Source organism: Melozone crissalis, unplaced genomic scaffold (assembly GCF_028551555.1).
Source record: "Melozone crissalis strain CALT ecotype California unplaced genomic scaffold, PUWL_Pcris_2 ptg000033l_1, whole genome shotgun sequence".
NCBI lineage: Eukaryota > Metazoa > Chordata > Aves > Passeriformes > Passerellidae > Melozone > Melozone crissalis.
The window spans coordinates 6210794-6226646 of NW_026535811.1; the positions used below are offsets into that span (position 1 = coordinate 6210794).

The following is a 15853-nucleotide window of genomic DNA, read 5'->3' on the forward strand; positions in this document are numbered from 1 at the left end:
TTGGCAGCTCCTTTCATTTACAGACGTACTGGTCAACGATCTCTGTGCACTTTTTACACTTGACATAACAGCACCAGTGGAACTTGCAGTGGCAGCGCTCCACCTGCACGCTCTTGAACTGGTCGTAGCCCCGGCCGCAGCACATGAGCTCGCAGCCGTCCATGCCCTCCGAGGTCTTGTTGCACAGCCTGCCCTGGGTGCCCAGCGAGCCCGTGGTCTCGTTGCGCAGGCAATAGTCCGGGCTGGGGTCCACGTACACCAGGTCCTCCTGGGTGGGCATGTTGAAGCGGTTGTTGACCAGCTCCAGCTTGCCCTTGCGGCTGATGCGCATGGCGGCGGCGCTGTCGTACTTCTCCTTGAGCAGGTCGCCCACCTTGCGGAAGTCGGCCAGCTGCAGCCAGCAGGTCTTGAGGCTGCACGAGCCCGACACGCCGTGGCACTTGCAGGCCACGTCTGCCAGCTTGTACACGGCCTGTGGGGAGAGAAACGCGATCAGGCAGGGCTGTGCTTGTTCCCGCTGCACTGGCAGCTGGCTTAATTACAGCGAATTCACGGCGCTCTCAGAACCGCTTTGATTATCCCGCAATTGCTGTTGTTTCGCCCTTCAGAGCAGACAAAGGTCTTCTCCTCCCCCTGTTGCGACTGCTGCGTTCCTGCTCCCTAAGAATTTCTATTTCTGGTTACACTGCCTGCAAACATGACCTCCTCACCCCACCTTCTTTCTGGCATCAGAGCAGGGTCAAGAGCAGCAGAAAAAGAGAAGGAGCCCTCTTTGCGTGGGCTCTGGAAACTCCCCACCTCACAGACTGTGGGAATCCATAAAATCAGAGGGTTTTGGGAAAGCTGCAAAAGGCAGGCCTCAGAGACAGCAGAACTGTGATTAGAGCTAAGCAGCAGCCATGAGATAGCAGAAAAATTACATAAAAAGTAGAAAAGACAAAAAGAACAATGCTCTGTGTATTAACGCTTGTCTAGACTAACTCCCTAAGCTGCAGAAAAGCATATCTAGTGAGATATTAAATCTAGTGAGATATTAAGAAGCTCTAAGCTTGACCTCCACGGTGTGGCATGTTTTTCCCATTCAGTGCTGCAGAAAGGGAACACCTGGGAACCAGCCCATTTCCTACTGCCCGCACCAGGAACCAGCACTATCATTACAGGGATACATCTGCATCCTTTGGAAACAAATCCATAGGCCCACACCCTTTCCTGTCATCTGCCCCGACAGGAGCTCACCCAGGGGCAGTGCCCAGAGAGAAGCAGGCAGGGGTGGTGGTGCACAGGACACATCTCCTTGGAAGGCAGCTCAAGGTGTCAGCACTCAGGAATATCTAATGATTATTGAGTGCTTTTATTGAAGAGCTCTGGGTGTCAGGGGTACAGACCCAAATCTGACTCTGACATGGGTTCAGGATGAACGTGTTTTTATACCTTTATCATTACATAACTGCATATTAATTATTAAACTTATATTGTGATTTCATCTAAGCATGGATTTTTCTAATTTCTATCAAACCCCCCAACATTGTTTCTCACGATTCTTGTCATGATTAAACAATAATTATACCCAATTACCAAACAATCATTGCATCTAACAATCATACTATTTATCACAGTCATTAAATGATTATACAGGTGCAGCCTGGCATTTTCTCAGGGCCTACCAGGCCTATCTTTCCCTTCTAACTTCCCTGAACATTCCACGGTTTTAGAACATTTTATCCCTGCACTCTCAGAGGCGCTGCTCCCCAGGCATCCCTGGCTGCGTTCCTGCGCCATCTCGTGCCCGCCTCCCTTCACTAGCACGGCTCTCGCCAGGCAGAACTGCCAGGATTTCAACAGCACACGCCAGCTGCCCGTGCTGTCTTCTCCCAGACACTTCCAGCTACATTTTCAGGAGCCTGCGGGGGCTGCAGATGCATCACACCCCTGGAAATCCAGCATCAAAGTTAGCAGAGAGTCTTGAAAATTCAGAGTGTAAAACCCTCATTAGAGCGAGCTCAGGATGGGAAGGGAAACTCTCCTGTTTACTCTCCTCCTCCCCACGCTAGCTGGGAGGTGAAGGAAATACTGAGAAATAAAAAACCCAGGTTGGGTTTGCTCTTCCCATTCATTTCAGAGACAGATACAAAAGGGCAATGCCACTGAGCTCTGTCAGCTCTCAGCACTGACAGAGAGAGCTGGGCATTCCCTCACTGTCAGAGCTGCTCTGTGTTACAGCAGCTTAACCCCCAGCCCTTGGCTCATCATCCCCTCACCATCAGGCTCACATCTGCTCTCCCAAGACCATCCTGCATCCTGCAGTGCTTTTGCCAGACCCTGCATGCCAGGCAGAGATGTTTGGCATCAGCTGCAAAATTACCACCAGCTGTATCTGGTGGGGGAGAGCGAGGAACACGAGAACAAAACAGGGTGCTCTGAAAGAGATGGCCACGTGTCTTCCAGCCAGGTTTTCTGCTGAAAAAAAGCAGCCAAACACAGAGGTTTCTTTTTTGCCTCACTCACTGACACAGAAGAAAGCTTCCCAGCTCTGTGCTTTCACGTGCCAAGATGATTAAGGCAATTGAGCATACTGCAAGCAAAACCTTCTGCCTACAACAACCTTCTGGACCAGCAGGGAGAGGTCAGAGTTCTCCCACAACAACTGGTTGCTCCTTGCCCAGCTAATGTCTCGTGCTTTTGACAGCTAGTGAAGATTCAATTTGGCTTAATGGCTAAATCACATGGAGGCCAATCCAGCTCCTGAGAAAGTCAACGGAGTGAGCCCTTAAAACAGAAAAGCTTTAGTTCTGCTCCTCAGAGCTCAATTTACCAAGGCAATCCCTCACAGTGCAATGTAACAGCTCCAAGCTGGGAGTTAAGCACTTGTCTTGCATCAAACTACAACTGCAGAGGACCAACCACACTGTTACCTAAGGATTCCTGCTGTACTATGACCAGACAGGCTACAGCTAAATTTCCTGAGCACCAGACACTTACTATATCCTCACTACACTGCCAGCCTGCTTGTTATAAGCCTGTGTTAGCACTTTTTGGTTATGGTTCTGTCAAATCCCAGGCCACTCATGCCTCCCTTGCCCTCGCATGTGTTTTTATAAAGTATTATGATTCTTCCTAATCCTGGGCTTTGTTTCTTTAGAAAAACACTGCAACTCAATCCCCTTCAGTTAATGTCATGGGAATGAGTTCACTCTGACTTCGCTTTAGGCAACTGATGCTCAAAACATCTGGCCCCTGTGGGCAGGAGCCGTTCTGGGGAAGGAGAGTGCCACCAGAGCTCACAGGTGAGCACGGTGCCACTCAGCCCCCACAGCTCCCACCACCCACGTGCTGTGGAGCCAACACAGCTTCAGCTGCTGAATGACTCTCCCACTGTCCCCCTTCACTGCCCAGAGGAGGAGAAGGCAGAGGAAATTGGAGAATTCCTCTCTGACAGAGCCCGGGTCAAGGTAGAGAATAACAGACCCCACAAGCAGTTCTGAGGGCAGGGCCTGACCGATGGCCATGCCACTTAACCAGGCTGAAAATGCCTCTAATGGAGGGGCTTAAAGCCCCTTCCCATAAGCCCAAGTTCTCTTTCAATTGTCTCTGTGCAGGAATGGGAGCAGGAGGAGAATTAATGGGCAATTCCTCTGTGGTCAATTAGCCAGACCCCCTTGCAGGCTCTCGAGGCAGTGGCTGGAGTGACTGATGACTGAGGGCTGCCATATGCTCAGTGGGTAAACACAGGGGAGGACTGACTGCCACAGCCTGCCAGACAGAGCCACAGATAAGGAGGGGGGCAGTAAGAGAGGGTAATGGAGACCAGTTGGAGGAAAAGACAGATGGAAGGAAAGGACATATTGAGATAACAGCCAAAGACAAACAAACAGCAGCAATAAAGCCAGAAGCCACCATCACAAGGACCACGATGTGGAGTGAAGGGGTGATGGGGTCAGGACTGCCTGAGAGATAAAAGACATCTGATTCTCCTGTCCCCCCTCAGCTCCTTCTGAGAGCCACAGAGAGAAGGGACAATCCTCTCTCCTGCCACCAGAGCTCCTCAGGATTCAGGGAGAACTTTCTCATTCATAGGAAACTGAGTGAAGGGACGTGCCAAAAATCTGCCTATAAATCAGAAGGTATGAGCTGAAACCCTGGCTGTGAAAGCAGGGCAAGGCTGCAGTGGGGTGGCAGCTGGTGGTCACTCTGCAGTGCTCACTGCTGGGTCTCCAGCAGTCCTTTCTTCCAGCATAAACTTCTGGGAATGAGGACTTGACTCATATGCACCTTCCTACTTACAAAACCAGTATCTCAGAAGTTTAGGAATGCAGGACTAGACAGGACCTCCTGGGTTATAAAGTGTGATGTCTTGCTATTGTAGGCACTGCTTCAAGTAACATTTTTCCCTAAATGCACAGGATGCCCTTTTAAAAGCAATTAGGTTTTCAGCCACCATTATTCTGATTGCCATTCCAACAATAAAATATCATTTTCTGATTTCCAGCCTATATGTATTTACTTTATGCCCATTTGCTATTGTGCCAAATTGGCCTTTTGCTTAAAAAGTACTTTTCCTTCCCTATTATTTCTCCCACGAACACAGACATCAGTCAGATCCTCTCTCCACTTTCACTTTACTAGCCTGAACATGGCAAGCTGCTCTAGCACACGTTCTTAAGAAAAGATTCCTATCCCTTGGGTCAGCCCTAACAAGCCTTTTCTAGTCTGAGGTCATTTTACTTGGGAATATGAGAACACACAATACTGTGGGGCCTCACGAGAGCTTAATACATGGCATTAGTATTCCCCCATGTTGTATAAAAAGACTTATGTCTAGTGTGTTACAGGATATTTACCACCTTCCAAGCCATATTACATCTGCAGCCATTTGCAGCCAACTGCTGCAACCAATTCTTTCCTACTCTCTTCCAAATGACTAAAGATGTATTTCATGCAAGGCCTCAAATGACGGTCTGAATGTTGTTTTACTGAGTGTCATTAGCTGCTGTACAAAATTCAGATTCTCCTCTGTGGTAATAATACCTGCTACCTTTGCATCAACAGCAAAGTTCATCAGCCCATTCCTAGCACTTGTGTTGAGGTTCAGAAACAAAAATCCTAAGGGCAAGTCCTTGATGAGCTCTGCTAATCAAGCTCCACTAAAATCAAGCTACATTCCTTCACACAACTTACTGACATCTTTCCTTGAACCAGTCTCTTGTCCATCTCATAGCTACTGCAAATTTCTTTACATTTTCCATTTTTACCAACAATTTCCCATGGGGGAAATACCTCAAATGTTTCACAGAAGTTCATATAAATGTGACCTATCAGATCTAGTCTGCTTTTAGAAAATCAGTGTTCTAAATCAGATGTTCTAAATAATTGTGTGACCAAGCTTTGAAAAAGTCTTCTCAAATTATTTCCTACTTTCCTCTGAGATATCCAGTGTCCCCCACCCCAACTCAAAGCCCCAGGGAAAGCACTCACTCACTTTGGGTACCAAAACTTCTCTGCCTTTAGACTCAGCCCCATCCTCACTGGCTCTCTCCTTTCTTCCAATCTCCTCCAGTGTGCAAAGTTTAGAAAACTTTTGCTGTTTATTTTATTAGCCTTTTCAAGGTCTGACTCAGCGTGAGTTTTACTGTTCTCACCTCCTCTTTACACTTCTTGACCTCTAAGACAGAGCTTTCCATTATTTATTTGCTATCCTTTTTTTTTTCCCCTCCACTGTTAGCAGGCTCTTGATCTATTCCTAACAGCTGCTCTGTGGCAGTCATTCATTCAGTGAGGTCTGGATATTCTTCCTACAACCTTTTTACTCTTGTTGGCATGCAGAGTTGTAATGGCTTTAGCATCTTGGACTTGAAAAACTTCCAGACCTCCTCCACATCCAGGTTCCTCAGCTGAGCTTATTAACCAGCTCCTTTAGTTTATCAGAGGGGTTTTTTGTTTTGTTTTGTTTGTTTGGGTTTTTTAAAATCTACAAGCTTAATTACACTCTGGCTTGTACTTCCCTTTAATTTAATCTAATCTAAAATGACTTGTGTTCATTTAATCTATGTTACTGCAGTTCACCTGGCACCCCAGCCTAGGGACCACACTCTGCCTCTGGACCCCTCCAGGCTCTTGGAGTCTCAGGTTCACTCCTTGCTTTAGGCAGGGAATTTATCTGTAGTACAAGTTCATGTTCCAGACATGTGGGATGCCCAAAGCAAGTAATTCAGAAAAGAATGTCACATTCAGGCTACTGCCCCACCACACACACCCCCCATTTCCTAAGCAAATGCAAAGCCTCTGCCCATCCAAGCCAAAAAAAAAACCCCAATCCCAAACCAAAACTCAGCTTTCAAGTCCAGTTTTTCACCTACTGCAAATTCACCCCAATTTGGTTTTGCAAAAGAACCATGAAGTACTTGCAATGCTTCAACCTGACACACCAATTTCACAACCAAAAAAAAAACGGAGCAAATCATCTTTGGTGCCAAAATGAAGCTGAAATTACATGCAGAAAAGACAGACATCCAAGGGAAAGGGAAACATAAATTAAGTAACAATTAGAAGTAAGAAAGGGCAGAAAATTGATAAGGAAAATAAGGATATTAGTTAGAAATGTGCAGAAGAGCAAGACTAAGTACACTTAATGGGATTTTTTAACATGAATTAGAAGTAAAATTAACCTTTGAAAAGCTTACTTCTAGGGAAGAATGATAAAAATTTAAAACACCCTGGGGAAAATGCACAAATGTTCAAGTTAGTATTCCTGTTCTACTTTTGGAAAGAGGCAGGATTACACAGCTGCACTGCATATGAATGATGCTACACCTTCCAGGCTATTAATCACAGACAGAGGAATTGTGTGAAAACCAAAAGTGCATACACTGAATGCATGCAAAAGGGGTATGGGAAAACTGGAAAGGGTACACTAAAGTGACAGAAAAATGATTTGATGGCTGATGAGAACCTCTGAAAGTGAGAGAGTCTTCAGTGCTCAATCTAGTTTGTCAAGAAATAATGGTGAATAAATTACCGTAGATAAATACTTGTATGCCAAGGAAATTCTGACTACTAAGAGGGTTTTGGATTTAGCCGTAAAAGTCAGAAAAAGAACTGACTGGAAGCTGGTGTCAGATAAATTCAAATGATCATTAGGTTCAGAGTTGAAACAGTCATTAATGCTGACATCATACTACAAAGGGAAATGATGGACTCTCCATCCCTAGGGGTCCTCAGATCACAAGTGTGAATCTTCTCAGAAAATGTTTGCCACCTAAAAGCAAACTATTTATTCTTGTGCCCAGTGCCAAGGTAACTGAACAAGGCCTGAGTTTCAGAGATAGCCAGGCTCCTGGCCTTATATTCCCAAAAATCTAAATGACGGTATCAGAAAACAACTAGGGCATAGGTTGGACTCTATGAACTTAGGGGTCTCTTCCAACCTCATTATTCTGTGATTCTGTAACACTATGTGCCAAAAGGTTCTTCTTTTCACCACCAGCCTGTTACTCTCAGAGCCCTGGGAAGCTAATTTTAGACATAAACCTTAAAAATGGGCCATAGCAGCACCTAGTTTATTTGGAAAGGGCTTAAATGCCTACATATGTGTGCCATACAGTATCTCAAGAGACCCCAGAATTCACTGGAAATGGAAACCTGACATTAAAACCGGAATACTGCCAACATTGTAACAGTCACAAGAATGCAGAAAACACAACTGTATGCTTTTACTGGGGCATCACGGGATTATCCCCCGTCAAACCCCCAAGGACTTTGCTATCCAGCTACCCCCACCCTTCTGACTGTCCCCCTGACAAAAAGGAGAGGTCCAGCAGCGCCCTTACCCTGCGGCCAGCCTCGTTGTTCTGCAGGTTCATCAGCATGCGCGCCTGCTCCTCGGAGCCGCGCACGTAGTTCTTCTCCCTCTCCTTGGCGTCCACGAACTCCTTGGCGAAGCGGTAGCCGTACTCGACGTTGTCGCCGCAGCCGCCCCAGAGCCAGTCGCGGGGCAGGTCCTTGGGCCGCGCCGTGCGGCTGCAGCCGCAGCTGGACAGCTCGCCCTCGCGGCACGCGCGGCTGATGGCGTTCACCACGCCGGCCGCGCTCACCGCGTACGTGAAGGCCGTCTCTCGGCTGCCTGCAAGAGAGGGGACAGCAAATTAACCACACAAAGGTTTCATTTTGTGGGCTACACACAGCCAGGAGCATGCAAACGGGCTCCTGAGAAGGTGCACAGAACCTACTGGAACTAAAAGATGTGATGGTCGAGCGCAAGGGATCCATCCCGTTCTGGATTGCAACTCCAGCCTCTTTCCCCTTCATTTATCCTTTCTTCTTTATCCTACTTCACCCTTACTTCTCTTCTCCATGTGTGGACCCTCTTATCCTTTCATTCTAGCCTGGAGGAAACTCTCAACCAGCAGGAGGGTGAAAATACAGCTGCTGACTTAGCCACTGCATTTGCCAATAATCATTAAGAACAAGTAACGAGGTTGGGTCTGTGCAAAAGGAGTACTCTGCTTAAGCCAGTTGCTGCTCTGGAATGGTTTGCATTTAATTGGGACATCAGTCTTTGTGGGCTCCTCTTCACTGGACTGATTGTAGTTTACATAAGATTACGTACGATTACGTAAAATTATTTGTAGACAAAGTGAAGGAAACTCATTTTTACACTACAACATCAAGGCAGGGGCTCTTCCACTGCCTGCAGAACTACAGTGCTGGAAGAAGTAAAACTCCCATGTAGACCATAATAAATGAAAAGACTTTTCCATTAGCAGATTTACTAGGGACTGCCCTGCTTGGCATGCATGCCCTACGCAGCTGGATCAGGTCTCCAGCTCGCTTTTCCTGGCAGGGATTCAGCCCCAGTGTGACCGGGGCACCAGCACAGTCAGAGCACTGCATGAGGCCAAGCACCACGAGTGCCGAGTGTCTGCAGAGAGGGAGAGGGACCAGGAGGTAATCCACACCTGCACTCTCACCACACGTCTAATAAATAGCTGAACCAACACCTTCAGAGCCATTGTGCTCATCACCAAACCTGCAGGTGATAAAGAGAACAACTGCCAAAGCTTCATTAGAATAAGCAATCTAATTGTGAAGGGCTACTACTCACACCAAACCCCAGCAAGATGCTCTCAAGCAAATTTTGCTGACTTCAAAGGGCAGATCCTCAAAGCATGGTTTATCACCAGCTCAGGAGGCTCTCAATGCCAGCTTCCTCAGCAGGGCTGAGCTGACACATTTGGCGCGCTCTTGTTCCAATTTGCACGTGCTGACAATCCCTAATTAATAGCAGCTTATCACCAGCTTAGTGGTAATGACCCAAGACAAAGGCAAGGCTGTAAATGGCACCCACCTGGCTGAAAAACTTTGGATTTTTTCACCCCACCTAAATGAGAGATGAACACTAAGGGTTTCTGCTCTGGAACACAGCTGATAAAATGCTACATAACACAGAAGGGAGGTCTTTACTCGCAGGTAATTAGAAGAGACCTATGCTCACCATAGGTAATTAGAAGAGATCTATGCTCACAAAACCTCCCTGGTCCAAGAGGTACACAGGAGTGACTCCTAGTTAAGGCAGCTCAGATGAGACTGATGTGTAAGGGAGTTAGGGTAATTCTTCAGTAACTAAAATCAAGCTTTTACTCATCTAGTTTGTCTCCATGTTATGAGTCTTTTAAGGTAACAGTCCAATGTGCAGTTTTGCCCCTACTTGAATAGAGAAAGCCCAGAGGACACACGAATCACCCTTTTAAAGAAGAGCACTTCCCTGTCCATAGAGATCAAAATACATGCACAGGAAAGGACCTCACACTGTGACAGCCCGTGCAACAGAGACTGCATGAATCCAGGTGCTTAGCATCCTCACAGCCTGACTGAGACCCCTGAAAAGACACTGGGATTTACACTTTTACTGTCCACATTTTAATAATCTCCACCTGTCAGATGCAGCAGCACAACTCAGTGCGCAGCCCCTGCATCTGCACGAGTCGTTCGGGCTGCTGAGGACGGCGGTGGGACAAGAGGCTGGAACAAGTCACAGCAGGGTGGGGTTCTCGCTCCCAAAGCAAACACTTGGAAAAGCATTTGGCTTTTCGCTCGTCCTCTCAAACTCAGCCCAGCTCCCCACCTTTGTGCTGGGGCGTTATTCCCGAATATTATCCACAGGGCTGCGGGCCCCGGGAGCTGTGCCCGGCGGCGGGAGCTCGGCGGAGCTCTGCTGCCCTCCTGTGCCCGCCCGCCGGGAGCGGGGCTGCGGCTGCACCCGGGGCACCGCCGGGGCTGGGGCTCCGGCATCCGGAGCTCCTGAGCATCGCCTCTCTGCAGCTGCTCAAGAAAGAAATGGGAGAAGAACACACCCCTACCCCCGTCGAGGACACACCAAAGTGTGTCGCTTTAACTTTTTAAATGAAAAAGTCTTCCTTTCAGCTCGTTGTTTTTAAAAGCATTACCCTAAAGTTTGTAGATCTCGAAGAAAAACAAGGGGAAAAAAAATTCTCTTTGTTCTCTGCTTTTATGGCTGTCTTCTTTTTTTTTTTTTCTTCCCCTTTTAGCATTTGAAAGGACAGAAGAGATAAGATCTTTGGCTCCAGAAATGACTGGACTAACCTGGAAACCCCAGCCTTGCATTTAGGATTCCTCTGGAGGAGATTTGTTCTCTCCTCCCCTGAGGAAATTCTAACGTGACCTTTTGGGGTGCTCTGTCCTCGCCCCCTCATAAATGCAGCAGTAAGGAATGTCTGTATATAATGTATAAAATGAGCTATATACACACACACGTGCAGCCTAAAATCTGTACTGACAGAAGAGGAAGCAACTTTGGAAGGATAATTTTTTTACATTATATATTGTTACTGAATAAACCCCATTTAAAAGCTAAGAGCAAGTCTCAAAACAACACAAACACTAGGAGAAAACAATGCTCCAAAGCAGCCTAGTTCAGTGCTATGGGTGCCCCTCCAAAAGCTTTGGACTGCCTCACTCCCATGAAAAGCACAAAATGAAAGTGTAATGATTAAACACAGACCAACCAGCTCTCCTGTTCCTGAGCAGAGTCAAGTTCTGTGAAGGGGAAAGGAAACTGATCTTCCAGGTTTCTAAGTGCTCTCACACGGATCTCCCAGGCTTTGGCCAAGTCAGGTTCTCCTCCCCTCTCACAACCCAGTGCAGCTCCAGAAATCCCATAACATGTGCCATGCTCACATCGGTGGGTGGGCAGCAAGGGTTGTTGGCACACTGTGCACCTTCTGGGTCCTTCTTGTCTCCCTTCCTCTCCCTCCCCACAGCAATCTGGCTTGTCTGTGCACTCTTGCAGATACTGTGGTCTCCAGACCTTTCTCATGCCATTGGCACAGAGTACAGAAAAAGGGCTGTGGTCCAGATTTGGGGCTCAGAGGTTGAAAACAGGAGACAGACACACAGTATGAACCCAGGGAAAAATGACTTTTTATCTGGCATAACCTAAGAGATTGAAAGGCTTTGTCTTCTTCCCCAATGTGGAAAATCTATTTGCTGCAATGATAAGCAGTGACTCATTACAGTGTAGGAAAATGTAAAAGCGGAAGGTGAAGCTATAAAAAAAGAGGAGAGGCAGCATCTCCCTCCACAGCAGCTTATCACGGACACAGATAACAGCCATGAATCACCAAAGATCCTGGAATACCCCAGCACACCTTTAGTGACATCTTTCTTTTGTGCAGCCTGGCGCTGGAGCATAAACACCTCAATGTGCTCTAACTGAGCAGAGAATGGTTCCAAAACTCTGTTGGGATAGGTTTGCAAAAATGCATGCACACACAAGCCAAATGGCAGGAGCAGGACTAGCGGCCAGACCCATCACACACCTACAAAACCTCTGCCTTCACCAAAACACAAAGAAATCTACTCCCAATCTTAACTCATAGGATCAAATTCGTTTTAGTGAGGAGAAATCCTCCCACTTCCGTTGTCCACTCTAGTTCCTTCTTCCTCTACACATTCTGATTCTTACAGAGCTTTTCATCCTTCAGCTCTGATCTTTGCTCTCTCCTACTTCACCCTCACTTCTCTCACTGCACTAACCCAGAGTTGCAGGAAGCTACTGGAGAATGAGGATTGCTCCAGAAAGGAAGATTCCTACTTTATTGCATCCTTGTGGAGTCACAAGTATTTCTCTAGGGATTTGAAATTTACAGCATTCTTTAGGAGAAGTTACACATGAGGGAGTGACATCAGAAAGGAGAGATGGAGGTGTATTTTCTGTCCTGTGGTGGGAGATGAAATTTCAGTTTTCATCCCCCAAAGCACAAGTTTTAACAATCTGGGATTGCATGCAGCCCCATCTGGCCACCACCCTTGCTATCAGAAAGGGAGAGATCAAGGATGCACAGATGCCTTGGATGTGTGTCAGAACTGGAGGAATTTCCAGGAAACGCCATTTCCCAGGGGAGCACCCCAGAGAAGAACTGTTGGGGTATGAGCTGGGCAGAAAGGGAGGAATTAGAGCAGCTCTGGTGTGCTGAATTAGGAATTCTGCAAGATTGAGTAACACGTGCAGAAATATCGCTAGAATTCTCTAGGGTGACACATGAATTTCAGGATCAAACAGAAGAGATCACAGGACTTTGTGCCCTATCTCCTAAACGCCCCAGAGGTATTAAAGATGCATTGTCTCTCTGCGTCCTGCTGCTTTTGCAGTTTTTTTGAGAGTGAAGCCAAAACCAGTGTGAGCAATACTGGGGGTACAGGAGCTGAAGGTCTTTTTCCATCCTTCGAGCTCACAAGCGAGAAATAGTTCTGATTCTTCTGTGTAAATGATTGGCTTTGTGGGTGGGAAACAAAACCTTCAGACAGGGGTTGTGGAGAGTGAGGGAGAGTGTGTGTGTGTGTGTGTGTGTGTGTGTGGCTGTTTTAACACCTTTTCTTTATTGGCCTGGCTGTCGGACATATCAAACCGAGCCCGGATTTCTCAGTTTCTTGCCATCAGATGACTGCATTTCAAAAGGAGCTGGGACAATGTAGCTAGGTCACACCTCAATTCAAGTGCAGCAATGGCCTGTCAATGTGCCTTTTACGGCCAGCAGGGCAGGAATTATAAAAATCTCTTAGGTTTACACAGAAAGTGGCAGTGCGGGGAAGTGGGGGAATTTCCATGCCCGGAGAGTCCATATTTCCCACATCTCAGGGCTGCATTCCCCGTTGGAGATGTTGGGAACGATAACACGGGGCCATTGTTCCTGCCTCCGGGTTCTTCCCTCATTACCTTTAAAGAAGCCCACCAAACAGAGGCAGCCCCCTCTTCCTGACCTTCCCGTGCTCCCACCAGAAGGAACTGTGTCCCCCTCACCCCCCTGCTGGCTCCTGCTGTGGCCAAGGGGCATCGGTGCCACCAGGCAGGCACAGGCAGCGCTCGGGCAGCGCCTGCACACCAGGGAATGGGGAGAGCTCGTTAGAGGCAGCTTTAGGAGCCGCGCTAATGGGGCTCATCACTGCTGCGTGTGCATTTGAAGGACAGGGGGACAGAGTAGCCCAGCACTGTACTGCTGGGTGTACTTCTGTGCTTCCAGGTGCTCCTACCTATTTTCATGACCCTGCCAAAGACGGAAGTGTTATCCACCGTGCTGCAGTTCCACCGCCGCTGCCGAAACTGGTACTGGCACTCCTTGATGGCGCTGCGGGCGCCTTCCCCGATGAACACCATGTGCTCCTGGTAGAGCTGGCAGAGCTTGCGCTGCCCGGGGGACAGCCCCGGCAGCTGGCTGCACACCGGCTGGGCGCCGATGATGTACATCTCAGGCCTCTGGATGGGGTTCATGGCCAAAGACCTACGATGAGAAAAACATCCCAGGGAGTGTGGAGGGAGCGGCCCCCTCCGCGAAGCGCCCGACACCTCTCCCCACCAGCCCAGCCCAGCCCAGCCCAGCCCCGCTCCGGGAGCCCGGGCGCATTTCTCACGTCAGCTGCCTCCCTCCGCAGCTCTGCCAGATGCGAGGCTTTTCCAGGGCTCTAGCGGGAGTAACACTGCTCGTTTGTAACCCGAGTTTAAACACAGAGGACACCCGGGATGGGGAGGGGGCAGAGAGAAAGCTCAGCACTTTCCCCGCAGAAGAAAGCCAGCAGCTATTTCACACAGCGCCAGCGAGCGATGCCTGCTGCCTTGGAGCCAGGCTATTTTCCGCTCTTCGGGGGAAGGGGCTCCGCGGCTGCTCCCAGGGCTTTTGGCAGCGGCTAGGAAACCTTACCCATCCACTCCCTACGCATTCCCTACATCCTAAAGCCCGGACGGCATTTCAGCGAGCCCGTACAAAAGGAGCCCAGAAATGCCTGGAGGAGAGGGGCTGCGTCCCACCACTGCCGAAACCGGGCAGAGACAGCGGGAGGGGGGAAACCCGGAGAGAAGCTGCGAAAGAAGCCCGGGGGGCAGCGAAGTTGCCGCGGAGGGCGCAGGGCAGGAGCAGTCGGACGGTCCCGGTCCCCGGCCCGCGGCGGACAAAGGCGCCGCCGGCTCCCCTCACTTACCACCAGGAGTTGGCGTCGGCCACCGGCGAGGTGCAGCTGCAGAGGAGCGCGGCGGCGAGGGCCAGCCTCGGCCCGGTCATGGTGGGCTGCGGGGGCAGCCCCCGCCGAGCCGGCCGCCGGGACGGGGCGCCCTGCGGAGAAACGCCGAGAGAAGCCCTGGAGCGGGGCCTGCGTGCGGCGGGGGCGCGGCGAGCTCAGCCCGGCTGCCGCCCCCTCCCACCCCGCAGGACCCTCCCCCGGCCGCCGCCTCCCGGGGGCTCCGGCGGCGGCCCTGCCTCCCTCCCGCCCGCCCCCGGCCCCGGGGCCGCGCTGCCGGAGCCTCCCCGTCCGGCCGGGGGAGCGCACGGACGGCAGGGCCGTTCTCGCCCGTCGGGAGCGTCTCCCGGAGCCGCCGGGCAGCCCCCGGTTCGGCAGCCTTTGAAGCGCGGCCCGGCCCGGCGGTGCCGGGAGCCCCGCGGCCGCAGGTGTGCGGGAGCCGGCGGGGCACATCAAAGCGGCCGCGCTGGCCCCGCTGCCTCTGTAATGCACGGGCGGCTCGGAAAGGAGCGGCCCCCTCCCCAAAAGGGCCTCTGAAGGGCCCCACGCCACGGCCCCAGCCCCGTGCCCCGGGCGGGGGTCTGCGAGGCTCGGCCGGGCCGCCAGCGACGGGCGCGGATAGGGCTGGCACCGGAGCCTGATGGCTTCATGGGCAGGGGAGGTGGACAGGAGAAAAGCTTCAAAGGCTCCTCTTGTCCAAACACCCTCTCCCTTCCCCTCTGGAATCACCGCGAACCTCAAAAGCAGGGCAGTCCGGCAGCTCCCCAGCCCTGCCTGTCCCGGACACCGACAGAAAGCAAATGCAGGCGTCCTGCACCGTGCAGGTACTTCTAACGTGCTCCTCACACCCTGCCTCCTCCATGTCCTAGGGACACAGCCACCTTATCAAACCATCGACCCTGCCGCTGCTGCCTCCATCTCCTCAAGGCTTCCCACTGTCCTGTCCTACCTTGCACCACACGCTTCCCACCTCTCTTCCATGGAAAAATGCCCCTCCTGCCCCAGCCTCCTCACCAGGCCTGCTGTCCCCCCAGCCCTGCCCCTGTGGGTCCCCAAAGGCCGGCTGGACGTGCGAGTCCCCCCGGGCTGTGGGGCACACGAATACCCAGCTCTGCCGTCTGCCTCGGGAGCAGCACCCGAGACATGAATCACCAGCCTCGGCAGCCCAGACTGCTGAAGTATATTTTTTATCGAATTCCTTGCACCCGCCACGGTGGACTTGCTGTGTTTGTTTGCAGCACGCTTGGCTTCCTCCCCCATCCAGATGTGCTGTACCTGCAGCTGGTGGCCCATCTCACCTGGCAGGCAGATGTGGGGCTGCAAGTGCCAGAAT

At 50.5% G+C, this 15853-nt stretch overlaps 1 protein-coding gene across 1 annotated transcript; it reads right to left on the bottom strand.

The window, feature by feature from the left end:
• On the bottom strand, positions 1 to 14582 carry WNT5B (Wnt family member 5B). Its single transcript, XM_054281985.1, has 4 exons — positions 14485 to 14582; positions 13543 to 13790; positions 7824 to 8116; positions 1 to 472 (listed from the first exon to the last, which is right to left on the bottom strand). Exons 1-4 carry the CDS (start codon positions 14562 to 14564, stop codon positions 14 to 16), a joined length of 1080 nt encoding a protein of 359 aa, XP_054137960.1. The 5' UTR covers positions 14565 to 14582; the 3' UTR covers positions 1 to 13.
• Positions 14583 to 15853: the final 1271 nt, after the last annotated feature.